The following is a 14,064-nucleotide window of genomic DNA, read 5'->3' as shown; positions in this document are numbered from 1 at the left end:
CATTTTAGTAGGCAAAACCCCGCCGTTCGCTCTGCCTCTCGCAGTGTAATCAGTGTTTTGGGGGAACAGTATGTGTGATGATACCATAAAAATGCAGAATATATATCTCATCTACTAATTCACAGATTTTGGGTATTTTTCTTTTTACAATACAATACAATACAATACAATACAATGTATCTTTATATTGTCTGACCCAGTCTGACCTCTCTGTCATGGGCCTCCTCCAGTGCCATAGTGAGGCCCGCCGGAAATTGGAGGAGCAGCACCTCATATTTCGCCTGGGCAGTTTGCGGCCCGGTGGTATGAACGTCGACTTCTCCAACTTCAGATAGCTCCTCTGTCCCTCCCTTCCCCTCCTCCTTCCCAGATCTCCCTCTATCTTCCTGTCTCCACCTATATCCTTCCTTTGTCCCACCCCCGACATCAGTCTGAAGAAGGGTCTCGACCCGAAACGTCACCCATTCCTTCTCTCCCGAGATGCTGCCTGACCTGCTGAGTTACTCCAGCATTTTGTGAATGTATCTTTATTGTCATTGTACCCAGGGGTACAACGAGATTGGGAATGCGCCTCCCATACGATGCAATAATTTAGACATCAGCAACCCAACGAAACGAAACAGTTGCAACAGTTTTGGACGGGTAAAGTGCAAGTTGATCTATGCGTTGTGGCATTCCGGCTCAGCAGGACCGGTTCATAGCAGCTATGGCCCTGGGGATGAAGCTGTTCCTGAGTCTGGAGGTGCGGGCCTTGTATCGTCTGCCCGATTAAAATGTTTCTGCAAGTTTCTGCCTACTAAAATGGCGCCATGACCTACTAGGGTTCTTAGGGTGGAGTGGTCTATCTTGCTCTGCTCCATTGTCTTTGCCGTGGGCACACTCGTACTTACCTGGGCACGGCTCCAGGTTGCAGGACTGGGAGTCCATGTCGCTGCCCCGGCACAGGCGGCCGCCGTACTGTGGCGGGGGGTCGAAGCACGACCGGGAGCGCTGGCGAAACCCTCCGCCACAGGAAGTAGAGCAGCGGGACCAGCTGCCCCAACCTGTCCACTGACCGTCCACTGCCGAGCAGAAACATGGGGTTAACGGCGGCTTCACTTTATTGTCACGTGTACCCAGATGTGAGAAGCTTTTGTCGAGTGCTAACCAGTCAGTGGTAAGGACAATGCATCATTACAATCGAGTCATTTACACTGCACTCCCTCTTTCCCCACATTCCACATTGCTGTTCCTCCAATTTGCGCTGGGCCTCACTCTGACAATGGAGGAGAACCCAGGACAGAAAGGTCAGATTGGGAATGGGAGGGGAAGTTAAAGTGCTGTGCCACCGGGAGATCGGGTAGTTTAAGGCGGACGAAGCGGAGGTGTTCAGCGAAACGATCGCCAAGCCTGCGCTTGGTCTCGCTGATGTGCAGAAGTTGACACCTGCAACAGCGGATACAGTAGATGAGGATGGAGGAGGTGCAAGTGAACCTCTGCCTCACCTGAAAAGACTGTCGGGGTCCTGTCTTACTGTCTCCGACTACATTCTATCTCTGTCCGCCCACTCCCCTAATATCGTTGAAGAAGGATCTCGACCCGAAACGTCACCCATTCCTTCTCTCCAGAGATGCCGCCTGTCCCGCTGAGTTACTCCAGCATTTTGTGTCTACCTTCGATTTAAACCAGCATCTGCAGTTCTGTCCTACCCTCATGATTTTATATACCTCAGTAAGACTTCAACTTCCAGGGGAAAAAGTCTCACAATTGGGGAATCAAGAACTAGAGGGCATAGGTTTAAGGTGAAAGAGGGAAGATTTAATAGGAATCAGAGGGGCAACGTTTTCATACAGAGAGGCAAGTATAATAACACCATTCAAAGGACATTTGGACATTCATAGGAATGGTTTAGAGGGATAGGGGCCATGTGTTGTACTTGTGTGTGGCTTGATTGCACTCATGTATATTATTGTCTGATTTTAATTGGATAGCGCACTAAGAAATGTTTTTTACTGTATCTCGGTACACCTGACAACAAACTAGATGCCCACAGTGATGTGGCTGGAGTACTGGGCAGTAGTTGGCATTGTGGAGGGAGCTTTTGAGCTCAACCTCCATCAGCAACTTGTGCATATGTTGAAAGACTGGAGCGACTAGGTTTGTATACACTGGAATTTAGAAGGATGAGAGGAGATCTTATCGAATCGTGTAAGATTATTAAGGGGTTGGACACGTTGGAGGCAGGAACCATGTTCCCAATGTTGGGGGAGTCCAGAACAAGGGGCCACAGTTTAAGAATAAGGGGTAGGCCATTTAGAACGGAGATGAGGAAAAACTTTTTCAGTCAGAGAGTTGTGAAACTGTGGAATTCTCTGCCTCAGAGGGCAGTGGAGGCCAATTCTCTGAATGCATTCAAGAGAGAGCTAGATAGAGCTCTTAAGGATAGCGGAGTCAGGGGGTATGGGGAGAAAGCAGGAACGGGGTACTGATTGAGAATGATCAGCCATGATCACATTGAATGGCGGTGCTGGCTCGAAGGGCCGAATGGCCTCCTCCTGCACCTATTGTCTATTGTCTATTGTGCAGAGAGATGGTCACCAGCTGATGCCCTGCAGTTACCATGAGATTATTCTGGTCACGTTAATAATTCTCTAACGGAAGGGCCCTCGGAACCAGTGTCGGCTTCAGATCCTTACCTTGACAAGGAGTGGTCTCGCAGTGCCTGGTCTCTACATCCTCACCGTGGCAGGCTCTCCCTCCATAGGCAGGCGAGGGGCTGTTACACAGACGGATTCGCTCCACCACCCCTCTGCCGCAGGTGACGCTGCAAGGCCCCCTCTCCACCCATTCAGAGAACCCGCCGTGCACTGGGACGAGAGAAAGTCACTGGTTAGAACCAGAGGAGGTCAGTTTAGTCTATTGTCACGTGTACCGAGCGAGGTACAGTGAAAAGCTTTTTGTTGAGCGCAAACCAGTCGGCAGAAAGACAATACATGATTACAATCGATCCATTTCCAGTGTACAGATACATGATAAGGGAATAACGTTTTGCACAAGGTAAAGGCAGCAAAGTCCGATCAAGGATAGTCCGAAGGTCACCAAAGAGGTAGTTGGTCATCAATGGGAGAAGAGTGCACACTTCGCCAGCAAACTCTTCTGACAGGATTATAGACTACTTTAGACTTTAGAGATACAGCGTGGAAACAGGCCCCTCAGCCCACCGATTCTGTGCCGACCAGCACAGATCCCCGTACATTGGCACTATCCTACATACACAAGGGACAATTTACAATTTTTTTACCGAAGCCAATTAACCTACAAACGTGTAGGTATTTGGAGTGTGGGAGGAAACCGGAGCACATGGAGAACCCCCCCCCCACTGGTCACAGGGAGAGCGTACAAACTCCATACAGGCAGCACCCGCAGTCAGGATCTAATCCGGGTCTCTGGTGCTGTAAGGCAGCAACTCTACCGACCTAATATGTCAAACAATCCTAATGCTGGAAATAACTCAATAGTTCTAACATACCCAGCCATTAGAGTCAGAGGCCTGTACAGCATGATATCAGGCCCATCGGCCCATCTATCCATGTTCTCCAGAGATGTTGCCGACTTACTGAGTTATGCCAGCAATTTTTGTCCTCCTGGGCAAGTAGGAATTTCACTGTTCCATTGCCAGTACATATGACAATGGAACGTTCTTGTCTCTGCCTCCTCCCTACCTTGCACAGTGACGGCTATCCTCACAAAGGCATTGCCCAGGAGATTCCGCGCGGCACACTCATATTCTCCTGCGTCTTGCAGGGTAGTGGGGTGGATCTGCAGCGTGGAGTTTGGCAGCAACACCAGCCGCCCGCTCTCTCTGACCGGCTGTCCATTGTGGGTCCACTCCACCACAGGCGGTGGCTCTCCACCCGCCTGACAATGCAGCTGGACCTTGCCCCCGACCCCGGCCACAGCATCCGAGGGCTTCAAGGTGAAGACAGGGGCACCTGCAGAATGAGAAGACAAGCTGAGTCAAGCTGCCCAGGCTCAGATGCATATTCCCATCTGATACCTGAGCATCATTCCCCCCAACCCCCCTTGAGCTAATGGGTAGGGGCCCATTACCACTGGGACTTACTCTGTAACATCAGCTTAACTTTCCGTTCAACAACCCCAGCTTCGTTCTTCGCCACACAGTTGTAATCTCCTGCATCTTCATTCTGTCCAAAAGACAAAGTCATAGTGTCATAGAACTGTACAGCACTGAAACAGGCCCTTTGGCCCAACTAGTCCATGCTGACCAAGTTGGCATATTGGACTTGCCCCACTACCTGCATTTGGCCCAGAGCCTTCTCAACTCTTCCTATCCATGTATCTGTCCAAATGTCTTTTAAATGTCATAATTGTATCTGTTTCTACAGCTTTTTCTGGCAGCTCACTACAGATATGGACTACCCTCCGAGTGAAAATGTTGCCGCTGAAATCTCTCCCATCTGACCTCAAGCCTATGCCCTCTAGTTTTAGAATCCTCTCCCCTGAAAAAAAGACTGTGAGCGTTCATTTGCTCGTGAGGCAGGCCATTGAGAAAAAATATAGATATCCAACAGAATGTGTGTAGGATAGTGTTAATGTGCGGGGATCGCTGGGCGGCGCGGACTCGGTGGGCCGAAGGGCCTGTTTCCGCGCTGTATCTCTATATCTAAAAATCTAAAATCTAAAATATGAGTTAGATAGAGCTCTTAAATGAGTCGAGGGATATGGGGAGAAGGCAGGAACGTGGTACTGATTGTGGATGATCAGCCACGATCACAGCGAATGGCGGCACAGGCTCGAAGGGCCGAATGGCCTCCTCCTGCATCTATTGTCTGTTGTCTATAAACGGTGATAAGGGTGTGCGTGTGGTGGGGAGCACCAGCAGAATGTCAAACTGTACATGGATGAGCCTGCCCCTCAGGACATACTGGAGCAGGCGTGAGGTGCACACTAGAGGTGGCCATCGCAAGGTGTACGGTCCACACTGTAGCCTGAGCTGTCTCAGAGCACACTCACCAAAACAGCACATCATGGGAGTAAAACTCCACCATTAGCAAACAGCTAACCCACAGACCCCGCACCTTACTTTTGGAATGTGTGATCATGGCCTGAAGCAAGTTGTTTAGGAAATGTATAATAAAAACACTGATCGCTGACATCAATCTGAAGAAGGGTCCCCACCTCACATCATTCAACCTGTTTGCTCTTCAGCCAAATAAAAAAAACCATGACCATAGAGACAGGTGGACATTTGTAAGAGTGCATTTACTTTAGACGTGTAAGAAAATAACTGCAGATGCTGGTTCAAATCGAAGGTAGGCACAAAATGCTGGAGTAACTCAGCGGGTCAGGCAGCATCTCAGGAGAGAAGGAATGGGCGACGTTTCGGGGCGAGACCCTTCCTCAGACTGACGGAGGACTTTACTTTAGGGGTGCCGTCCGTCTGTGCTCTATTCTCTGTCGGATGACGTGGTTGAAATGTCCGGGTTCAGCCTTACCTCTTGGTTCAGCGGCAGGGCTGGAAAGGTACACACACACACACACACACACACGCAAAGTCTGCAGCCTCAGGAAGGAGGTGAATGGAGAGCACAGGATGGCAGGGCAATAACAGCAGGCCAGCACGGAGAAATAGAGTGCTTCAGGAGAAATTAGAGGAGGAAAGAAGAGAGAGAAGAATAAGACAGGACAACGAGGAGTAGAAAGGTTTTCAAGCTTGCTTCATGAACGGTTGGTTCGGGAACCTGACTCACCACTGCCCTGTAAATCGCCAGGGACCCGTTGTTCATTTGCCGAACGCGATTGCTGATGGTCAGTGGGCTGCCATTTTTATTCCAGTTTATTGACGGCACTGGATCGCCGCGAGCGTCACAGCTCAGCATGACGTTCCCGCCCAGAGGTTCCATCTGGTACGCACTGACCTCTCCCCAGAGAACGGGCGCCTCTGAAAGACGGAGCACAAACACAGCACCTTTCACCGTTCGGCTTTCAAAGTCTCTCTAGGTCCCTCTCCGGTGAAAGTTCGTTGACTTGAAAAAATAACTTTGCCGCCTGACCCGCTGGGCATCACCAGCATTTCCTGTTTGCTGCTTAGTTCTTGTAGAGTATTTGTATTTTGAGAGCAAGGTGGGCCGTCGGAGAGCGAGGGGGGCCGCCGAGAGTGAGGAGTGGGTCAGAGAGCAAGGAAGGTCTTCGGAGAGTGAGTGGTCTGTAGAGAGTGTAGAGTGGATCAGAGAGTGAGGAAGGTCGGAGAGTGAGTGGTCTGTAGAGAGTGTAGAGTGGGTCAGAGAGTGAGGAAGGTCGTCGGAGATGGAGGGGGCCGCTGAGAGTGGGGAGTGGGTCAGAGAGCAAGGAAGGTCTTCGGAGAGTGAGTGGTCTGTAGAGAGTGTAGAGTGGATCAGAGAGCGAGGAAGGTCGGAGAGTGAGTGGTCTGTAGAGAGTGAGGAGTGGGTCAGAGAGCGAGGAAGGTCGGAGAGTGAGTGGTCTGTAGAGAGTGTAGAGTGGATCAGAGAGTGAGGAAGGTCGGAGAGTGAGTGGTCTGTAGAGAGTGAGGAGTGGGTCAGAGAGCGAGGAAGGTCGGAGAGCGAGCGGGCCGCCGAGAGTGAGGAGGGCTGTCAGAGGGCGAGGAGGGCCCTCGAGAACCACGTGCGGCAGGCGGCAGATGGGACGGTTCGGTGAACCTTTGTAACTGTGTCAGCGCCAAAACGTGGCGGCACTTGTGTACGGCCTAGGTGAGGCCTGCTTTACCGGGTTCTATGCAAAACCAAGCATTTCACTCGTACCTAGACTGGTACATGCGAAAATAAAGTATCATTAAATAATGGAATCATTTCTTCTTAATACAATTTTGCTGCACTGGCAGTTTAGAATGGCCATTCCCAATTGCCCCCAAACTGGGTGTCTAGCTGGGCCATTCCAGTTGACATGGATCCCTTCCTATGGATCGGAAGACATGTCGGCTGGATTGCAGAACAACAGCCGATGTCCACCCTCGGGGGGACATTAGTGAACGGGGACATGCACTTAACATTGTCATCTTTTAATTTCAGATTATTTAATTTTACCTGTATTTAAATTTCCCAACGGATGAGATTGAAACCCCTCTCTCCATTGTACCTACCACTGCAGTACACGACGCTGCAGTTTAAATTAATTAAAACTTCAAAAGAGGGATTAAGAGAGATTTAAGATGGACCTCAGGTGCAACTTTTACGCCCAGAGTAGTCTGTATCTGGAATGAGCTGACAGAGGAAGTGACAAGACGCGGATGCAAGTACGACTTTCAAAGGACTTGTGGACACATACACAGATAGGTCGGGTTTAGAGGGACATGGGTCAAATGCAAGAAAATGGGACCAGCCCATTATGGTTGGCATGGATAAGGTGGGCAGAAGGGCCTGTTTCTGTGCTACGCAGTTCTATGACTCTATGAGTCTTTTGCAACTTTCACATCACATTTGGTATGGGAGAACACTGATTACCTTAGCCCTGATGCAGCACGAAGTTATGTCAGAGTGAGGGTTTGGTTTTGCACTGATTTACAATTGTTACCAAAGCCAATTAACCTACAAACCTGTACGTCTTTGGAATGTGGGAGGAAACCGGAGCACCCGGAGAAAATCCACCCGGTCACAGGGAGAACGTACGAACTCCAGACAGACAGCACTCGTAGTCAGGATCGAACCCGCCTCTCTGACATTGTAAGGCAGCAACTCTACCGCTGCGCTGTTTTGCACTGATCAGGTGCAGACGAGCCTCTCCCAGATTCCACCTTTGAGCATCTTGTTGTTGGCCATTGATCAACAGCATCTATCCTAATCCCGTATCTGGAACATCAATATCACCCTCAAACCATGCTACTGTTAATCCCAAATTAACAGGAAGTTGTCATAGATCCTCTCAACCAAGGGAAGCCAATGAAAAAGCCTGAGCAAATTATAGTCTTACCTTTCACATAGACAAATCCAATGGCTCTGATCACCCCCACAATGTTCTCTGCCGTGCACACGTAAGTTCCCGAATCTTCTTTGGAAACCCTTTTGATCAGTAGTTCACTCAGGCCTTCAGTCTGGGATGATCTCACTGCAAGACAAGATAGGGTCAGGCGGAAGAGTCTGTGTGCCACGTCTACCTGGAGTGTGTGAGGTTGCAGCCCCTGTTTCAATATCTAAAGGGGTTGTTCCTTGTCTTCTGGCTGCACTTCTCCACCCACCATCCTCATCTATGGACACCCTGTGCGTAGGGGAGAGGGTAGGGCCGAAGATGTCCTGGTTGGGTTGCTCCTGGGCCTGGCCAAGCTGGCCATCCGCGAGTCACGGCGGCAGGCGGAAGAGGGCTCTGCCCGAGCCAGCTGCCTACCCACGCCGACCAGCGATCATCGCACACTAACACTATCCTACAGGCATTAGGGACAATTTACACTTATACCTGTCAAGGGGCCACAGTTTAAGAATAAGGGGTAGGCCATTTAGAACTGAGATGAGGAAAAACTCTTTCAGTCAGAGAGTTGTGAATCTGTGGAATTCTCTGCCTCAGAGGGCAGTGGAGGCCAAGTCTCTGAATGCATTCAAGAGAGAGCTAGATAGAGCTCTTAAGGATAGCGGAGTCAGGGGGTATGGGGAGAAGGCAGGAACGGGGTACTGATTGAGAATGATCAGCCATGATCACATTGAATGGCGGTGCTGGCTCGAAGGGCCGAATGGCCTCCTCCTGCACCTATTGTCTATTGTCTATAATTAGCCTACAAAACTGTTCATCTTTGGAGTGTGGGAGATAAACGGAGCTCCTGGAGAAAACCCACTTGAACCCGGGTCTCCGGCGCTGTAAGTCGGCAACTCTATTGCTGCACTACCCTGCCACCCACGAATAGTCAAGAATAGTCTTTCTGCTCACTGGTTAGCACACAACAAAAGCTTTTCGCTGTACCTCAATACACGTGACAACAAACTAAACTAAACTGGCAGTTTTGATGAATGTATTACTGTGTGAATTGTGAATCTATATACTAAAACTCTTGTTTGTTTGTTTGTTCCTGAACTACAGCCAACACTGTACACGATAGCGCGACAATTATAGGCCCACCTTACTCACCGTCATCGTCATCCCTTTGGTGCTAATGGAAGAAGTTTCATTGAAATCGGTGTTATATTTTAAAAGTTATTCACATATTTGGCCCTTAGGGAGGGAGGGAGGGGGGAGGATAAAGGGGAAGGAGTGGGGGGGGGGAGGGGAGGTGGGAGGGAGGGAAGTGGGGGAGGATAGGAGGGAGGGGGTGTGGGGTGGAGGGGAGGGAGAGGGAGGGAAGGAGGGGAAGAGGGAGGGAGGGGGAGAGGAGGAGGGGGGATGGAGGGGGGAGGGAGGGGAGTGGGGAGAGGGGGAGGAGAGGGTGCTGCACCAATGCAGGAGAGGTTTGGGCCCAACGGGTCCACTTGGTCTAGTATGTAATAGAATCTCTGTTAAGAAAAAGATAGTGCTCTGGCTAACAGCTAGAGGACAAATGAACATGTGGGAAATAAGATGCTATCTACTTCGACTAATAATGCAAACTCCCCAAATAGATTCAATCTGAATCTTCTGCGTCTGTTATTCCCTGACTAATGGGAAGGTCAGCTCCTGGTATCCTGGTCTTTCCCTGAAGGGCATCTGATGTCTTTGGGAGTAGGGATAATCAAAGACGTGACTGGGTCATCCAGCACGGACACAGCCTCTTTGGCCCAACTGGTCCATGTCGACCAAGATGCCCTTACAAAGCTAGTTCCATTAGCCTGTATTTGGCCCTTATCACACGAGACCTTTCCTCTCCTTGGCCCCATGAGTTGTAAGAAAAACTACTTGTGGCAAGTACAATAACAACATTTAAAAGACTTTTGGACAGGTTACATGGATTGGAAAGGTTGAGAGGGACAGGGGCCAATAGCTGGCAAAAGCTTGCTAGTTTAGACGGGGCATCTTAATCGCAGGGATGAGTTTGCCCCAAGGACCTGTTTCCGCTCTGTAGTACTCTGTAAGGAGGAAGCCAAGCAACAAAACGGAGGGTCATAAATATATTATGAAACATTGCACTTGCATGAAGATGCCCCTCTTGTTTATCAGGGAATGGTGTTAGAATGCACCAGTTTCCTGCGCGCATACCTGCGATGGGCTTGTTATTGAAGGTCCAGCTGATGGAGGGGGTGGGCAGCCCCTTTGCTGCGCACGTCAGCAGCAGCCTTTCACCCTTGTGGAGGGACACGTCAGCAGGGAGCTCCATGAACGCAGGCTGGACGTTTACCGACAGGTGAATGCGATGGCTATCCTTGCCCACAGGGTTGACGGCTGTACATGTGTAGACGCCCGCATCCTCTGGCTGCAGAAAGGGAGGAAAGAACGTAGGTCAGTGACTTCACCTCCCTCTGTGTGGTTACAGGACTCCCTGAAGAAAACTCAAACTAGAACGCCAGGGAAGAAGGGGGCTACAGAGAGCGATGGTCGCATGGACACTGCCTGGGTCAATCGAGGGGACTGGGGTCCCCATCAAAGTGATCTGCAGGAGGCGCTGCCTCAGAAAGGCAGCCAATGCCTTCAAGAACCCTCACCACCCTGGCCACGCTCTCATCTCACTGCTACCACAGGGAGACAGCTACAGCAGCCTGAATACCATGACCTCCAGCTTCAGGAACAGCTTTGTCCCAGCAACTATCAGGCTCATGAACTCTACAAACACTCTGCACGGTGGCGCAGCGGTAGAGTTGCCGCCTGACAGCGAATGCAGCGCCGGAGACTCGGGTTCGATCCTGACTACGGGCGCCGTCTGTACGGAGTTTGTACGTTCTCCCCGTGACCTGCGTGGGTTTTCTCCGAGATCTTCGGTTTCCTCCCACACTCCAAAGACGTGCAGGTTTGTAGGTTAATTGGCTGGGCAAATGTAAAAATTGTCCCTAGAGGGGGTGTAGGATAGTGTTAGTGTGCGGAGATCGCTGGGCGGCGCGGACCCAGTGGGCCGAAGGGCCTGCTTCTGCGCTGTATCTCTAAATCTAAAATCTAAAAAATCTAACCTCAGCAACTATGCTCTTCTGTGGCCTGTGTTTTGATTGCACAACAGATTTTGGTATTGCACTATTATAGCTGCTTAGTATTAGGTTTATTAAGTTCTTGTATTATTTGTTATTATACGTTTATCTGTGTGTTATTACACTCATGTACCAGTTAAGATGCAGCAAGAATTTTATTGTTCAGTTGCTGGAACATATGACAATTAAACAAGATTCTTGACTCTTAACCTGGGAAGTGTAAATGAGCTGGTACGGGACATATGGATAATGTAAATTGTTGTTGGGGGGGGGGGGAGAGAGAATCTTCATTCTGCAGGTCTCACTGGAAAGGAGACGTTTAATCCTGGCAACAGCTGTCTGACAATACAAGTGGACTGGAATAAAATCATCAGCCTTCACAACCATGGAACATACCAACACAATGTGCAGCTTATACCTGCAGTCATTGTGCTAATATTAGATTCTGGCAACTAAATTGTGCGTTGAAAGTTTCCACAAATAGTAACGACCAGATAATTATATTTAATTTTATAAAACAAACTGCTGGAGGAACTCAGCAGGTCAGACAACAGGTCGGGACACTTCTCTGTACGGAGTGGATCCTAAAAGATTGTTGTTTGTGCGTGTTTATTCACAGGTAAGTGCAAGGCAGGTGAGAACACATTCAGGCTCCATTATTCACTCAAAAACCTTGCCCACCCCAGTCATTCCTTCTTCTCCCCGATCCTGTTGGGCAAAAGATTCAGAAGCTTGAAAGCACATACCACCATACACAGGAACAGCTCCCCCCGCCCTCTGTTGTCAGGCTTCTAAACGGACCTTCCATGAGCTAGAGTACTGACAGATTCGCCTCTACTCCATTGTGGCCATTGGACTTTGTCTCTGGAACTGGTGCACTACAATGCTGAGAGCTCTATTCCACACTCTATCTTCCCCTTTGCTCTACCTGTTGCACTGGAGTTTGGCTTGATTGTATTTATGTAGAACATTATCCGATTTGATTGAATCTATATACTAAAACTCTCGTTTGTTATCTTGTGTGTGACTGAACTTCAGCCAAAACGGTACACGGTAGCACGACAATTTTAGGCCCACCTTACTCGCCATTGTCACTTTAGTGAAAATGCAAGTAGTTTCATTGAAATCGGTGTTATATTTTTAAAGTTATTCACATTTTAAAGTTTAAAAGGAGGGGAGGGGGAGGGGAGGAGGGAGGAGTGGGGGAGAAGGGAGAGGGGAGAGGGGGGTGGTTGAGGAGAGAGGGGAGAGGACAGGGTGCTGCACCAATGCAGGGGAGGTTTGGGCCCAACAGGTCCACTTGGTCTAGTAGCATGTAAAACCAAGCTTTTTATGTTCCCCTCAGTGCACGTGCCAATAATAAACCTAAACCAATACCTCATGATGAATATATTTATTAGATTTCAGAAGCTGATCATGTATTGGAGCTGGCAGTGCTACAGTCCCAACCTTCAGGAGAGACTGGACATTTGAATGGAGACTAGCCTGGCAGGAGAACAAGTGCGCGCTTGTCGCCATGTTACTGACACAGGTACAACTTGGTGTTGTGAAGCTACCTACCGTTGTGTTTTCCACTATCAGTTCGCCAGACTGCAGTGCTGTGAACCTCCCTGGGACATCAGGCACGGTGACACCATCCTTCTCCCAATGCACCGCGGGCGCGGGCGATCCCTGGACAGCACAGGGCAGGAGGACCTGCGAATCCTCCAGCACCGAAAACTCTGACTGGCCAAGCAAGATCAACGGTGGAACTGGGTCAAGAGAAAAGCACAAGGAAATGAGGTGTGATGGACCCAGGATTGGGTGCACACCTCCCCTCCCACACATCCCACCCTCCTGCGCAGTACTTCCAACAGATTCCACTTCAGATTTATGGACGGGAATGGTTTAGAGGGATATGGGCCAAACGCGAGCAGGTGGGATTGGTGTAGATGGGGCATCTTGGTCGGCACAGACAAGTTGGACTAAAGGGCCTGTTTCCATGCAGTATGATTCATAATGGTTATTAAGCCACCTGCCCTTGCTTCATGACTCTATCGCTAAAAACTGTAGGGGCACCTCGATGACCTCTAACCTGGCAGAGAGAGCTTCCTGTATAGGAAAAAAACCTGCAGATGCTGGTTTAAATCGAAGGTAGACACAAAATTCTGGAGTAACTCAATAGGTCAGGCAGCATCTCGGGAGAGAAGGAATGGGTGACGTCTCGGGTCGGGACCCTTCTTCAGTCTGAAGAAGAATCTCGACCCGAAACGTCACCCATTCCTTCTCTCCCGAGATGCTGCCTGACCAGCTGAGTTACTCCAGCATTTTGTGTCTACCCTAGAGAGAGCATCCTCATGCAATGTAGGATACCAGCTGTGTGGCAGGGGCTGGTGGTGTGGCTGGATTTGAGGAGGGGGGGGGTGGGTCAAAGGAAGGTGCAAGACTCTCAGTAAAAACAAGTGTTACATGAGGAGGTGTCATTCACATTCACAGCAAGGATGCATGGATGCCAGCATGCCAAGCAAAGCTGGCAACGTTAGATTGCCAATTAATGGCCCCTGACCCAAATCCTACCAAGGCATGGAAGACAATGAGCCCTCACCCTGCACCACCAGAGTCCGGTCCACGCTGACCACCCCAACTTTGTTGCGGGCAATGCAGGTGTACCATCCCGCATCAACAAGCTGGACCTGTGGGATGTGCAGGGTTCCGTTGGCAAACATCTGCAGGTATCGCTGGTCGCCCACCGGGCGGCCATCTTTAACCCAGGTTACCTTCGGTTTAGGCCGGCCTGCTACCTCACAAGGTAATGTGGCGGAATGGTGAACGGTGGCCTTATATTCCCTGCCATTGACTTTGATCTCTGGCGGCACTGTATTAAAGAGAGAAAAATGTTATTTCAATTAATTATGACACAATTTGTTCATGTGATAGGAGCAGAAATAGACCATTCAGCCCATCAAGTCTACTCTGCCATTCAATCATGGCTGATCTATCTTTCACTCTCAACCCCTATCTCCTGCCTTCTCCCCAATGC

At 49.8% G+C, this 14,064-nt stretch overlaps 1 protein-coding gene across 1 annotated transcript in view; it reads right to left on the bottom strand.

Moving 5' to 3' along the window:
* LOC144608493 (hemicentin-1-like) overlaps window positions 1-14,064 on the bottom strand; it is a 259,005-nt gene that overhangs the window by 30,131 nt on the left and 214,810 nt on the right. The window contains 9 exon segments of the mRNA XM_078426331.1: window positions 891-1,061; window positions 2,676-2,846; window positions 3,702-3,971; window positions 4,103-4,184; window positions 5,751-5,941; window positions 7,945-8,079; window positions 10,129-10,342; window positions 12,606-12,796; window positions 13,630-13,899. Coding sequence (XP_078282457.1) covers window positions 891-1,061; window positions 2,676-2,846; window positions 3,702-3,971; window positions 4,103-4,184; window positions 5,751-5,941; window positions 7,945-8,079; window positions 10,129-10,342; window positions 12,606-12,796; window positions 13,630-13,899 — 1,695 coding nt within the window.

The sequence above is a fragment of the Rhinoraja longicauda genome, chromosome 31, assembly GCF_053455715.1.
Source record: "Rhinoraja longicauda isolate Sanriku21f chromosome 31, sRhiLon1.1, whole genome shotgun sequence".
NCBI classification, from domain to species: domain Eukaryota; kingdom Metazoa; phylum Chordata; class Chondrichthyes; order Rajiformes; family Arhynchobatidae; genus Rhinoraja; species Rhinoraja longicauda.
Note: the sequence above shows the minus strand (reverse complement) of the source record. Positions and strands in the feature narration are given on the sequence as shown.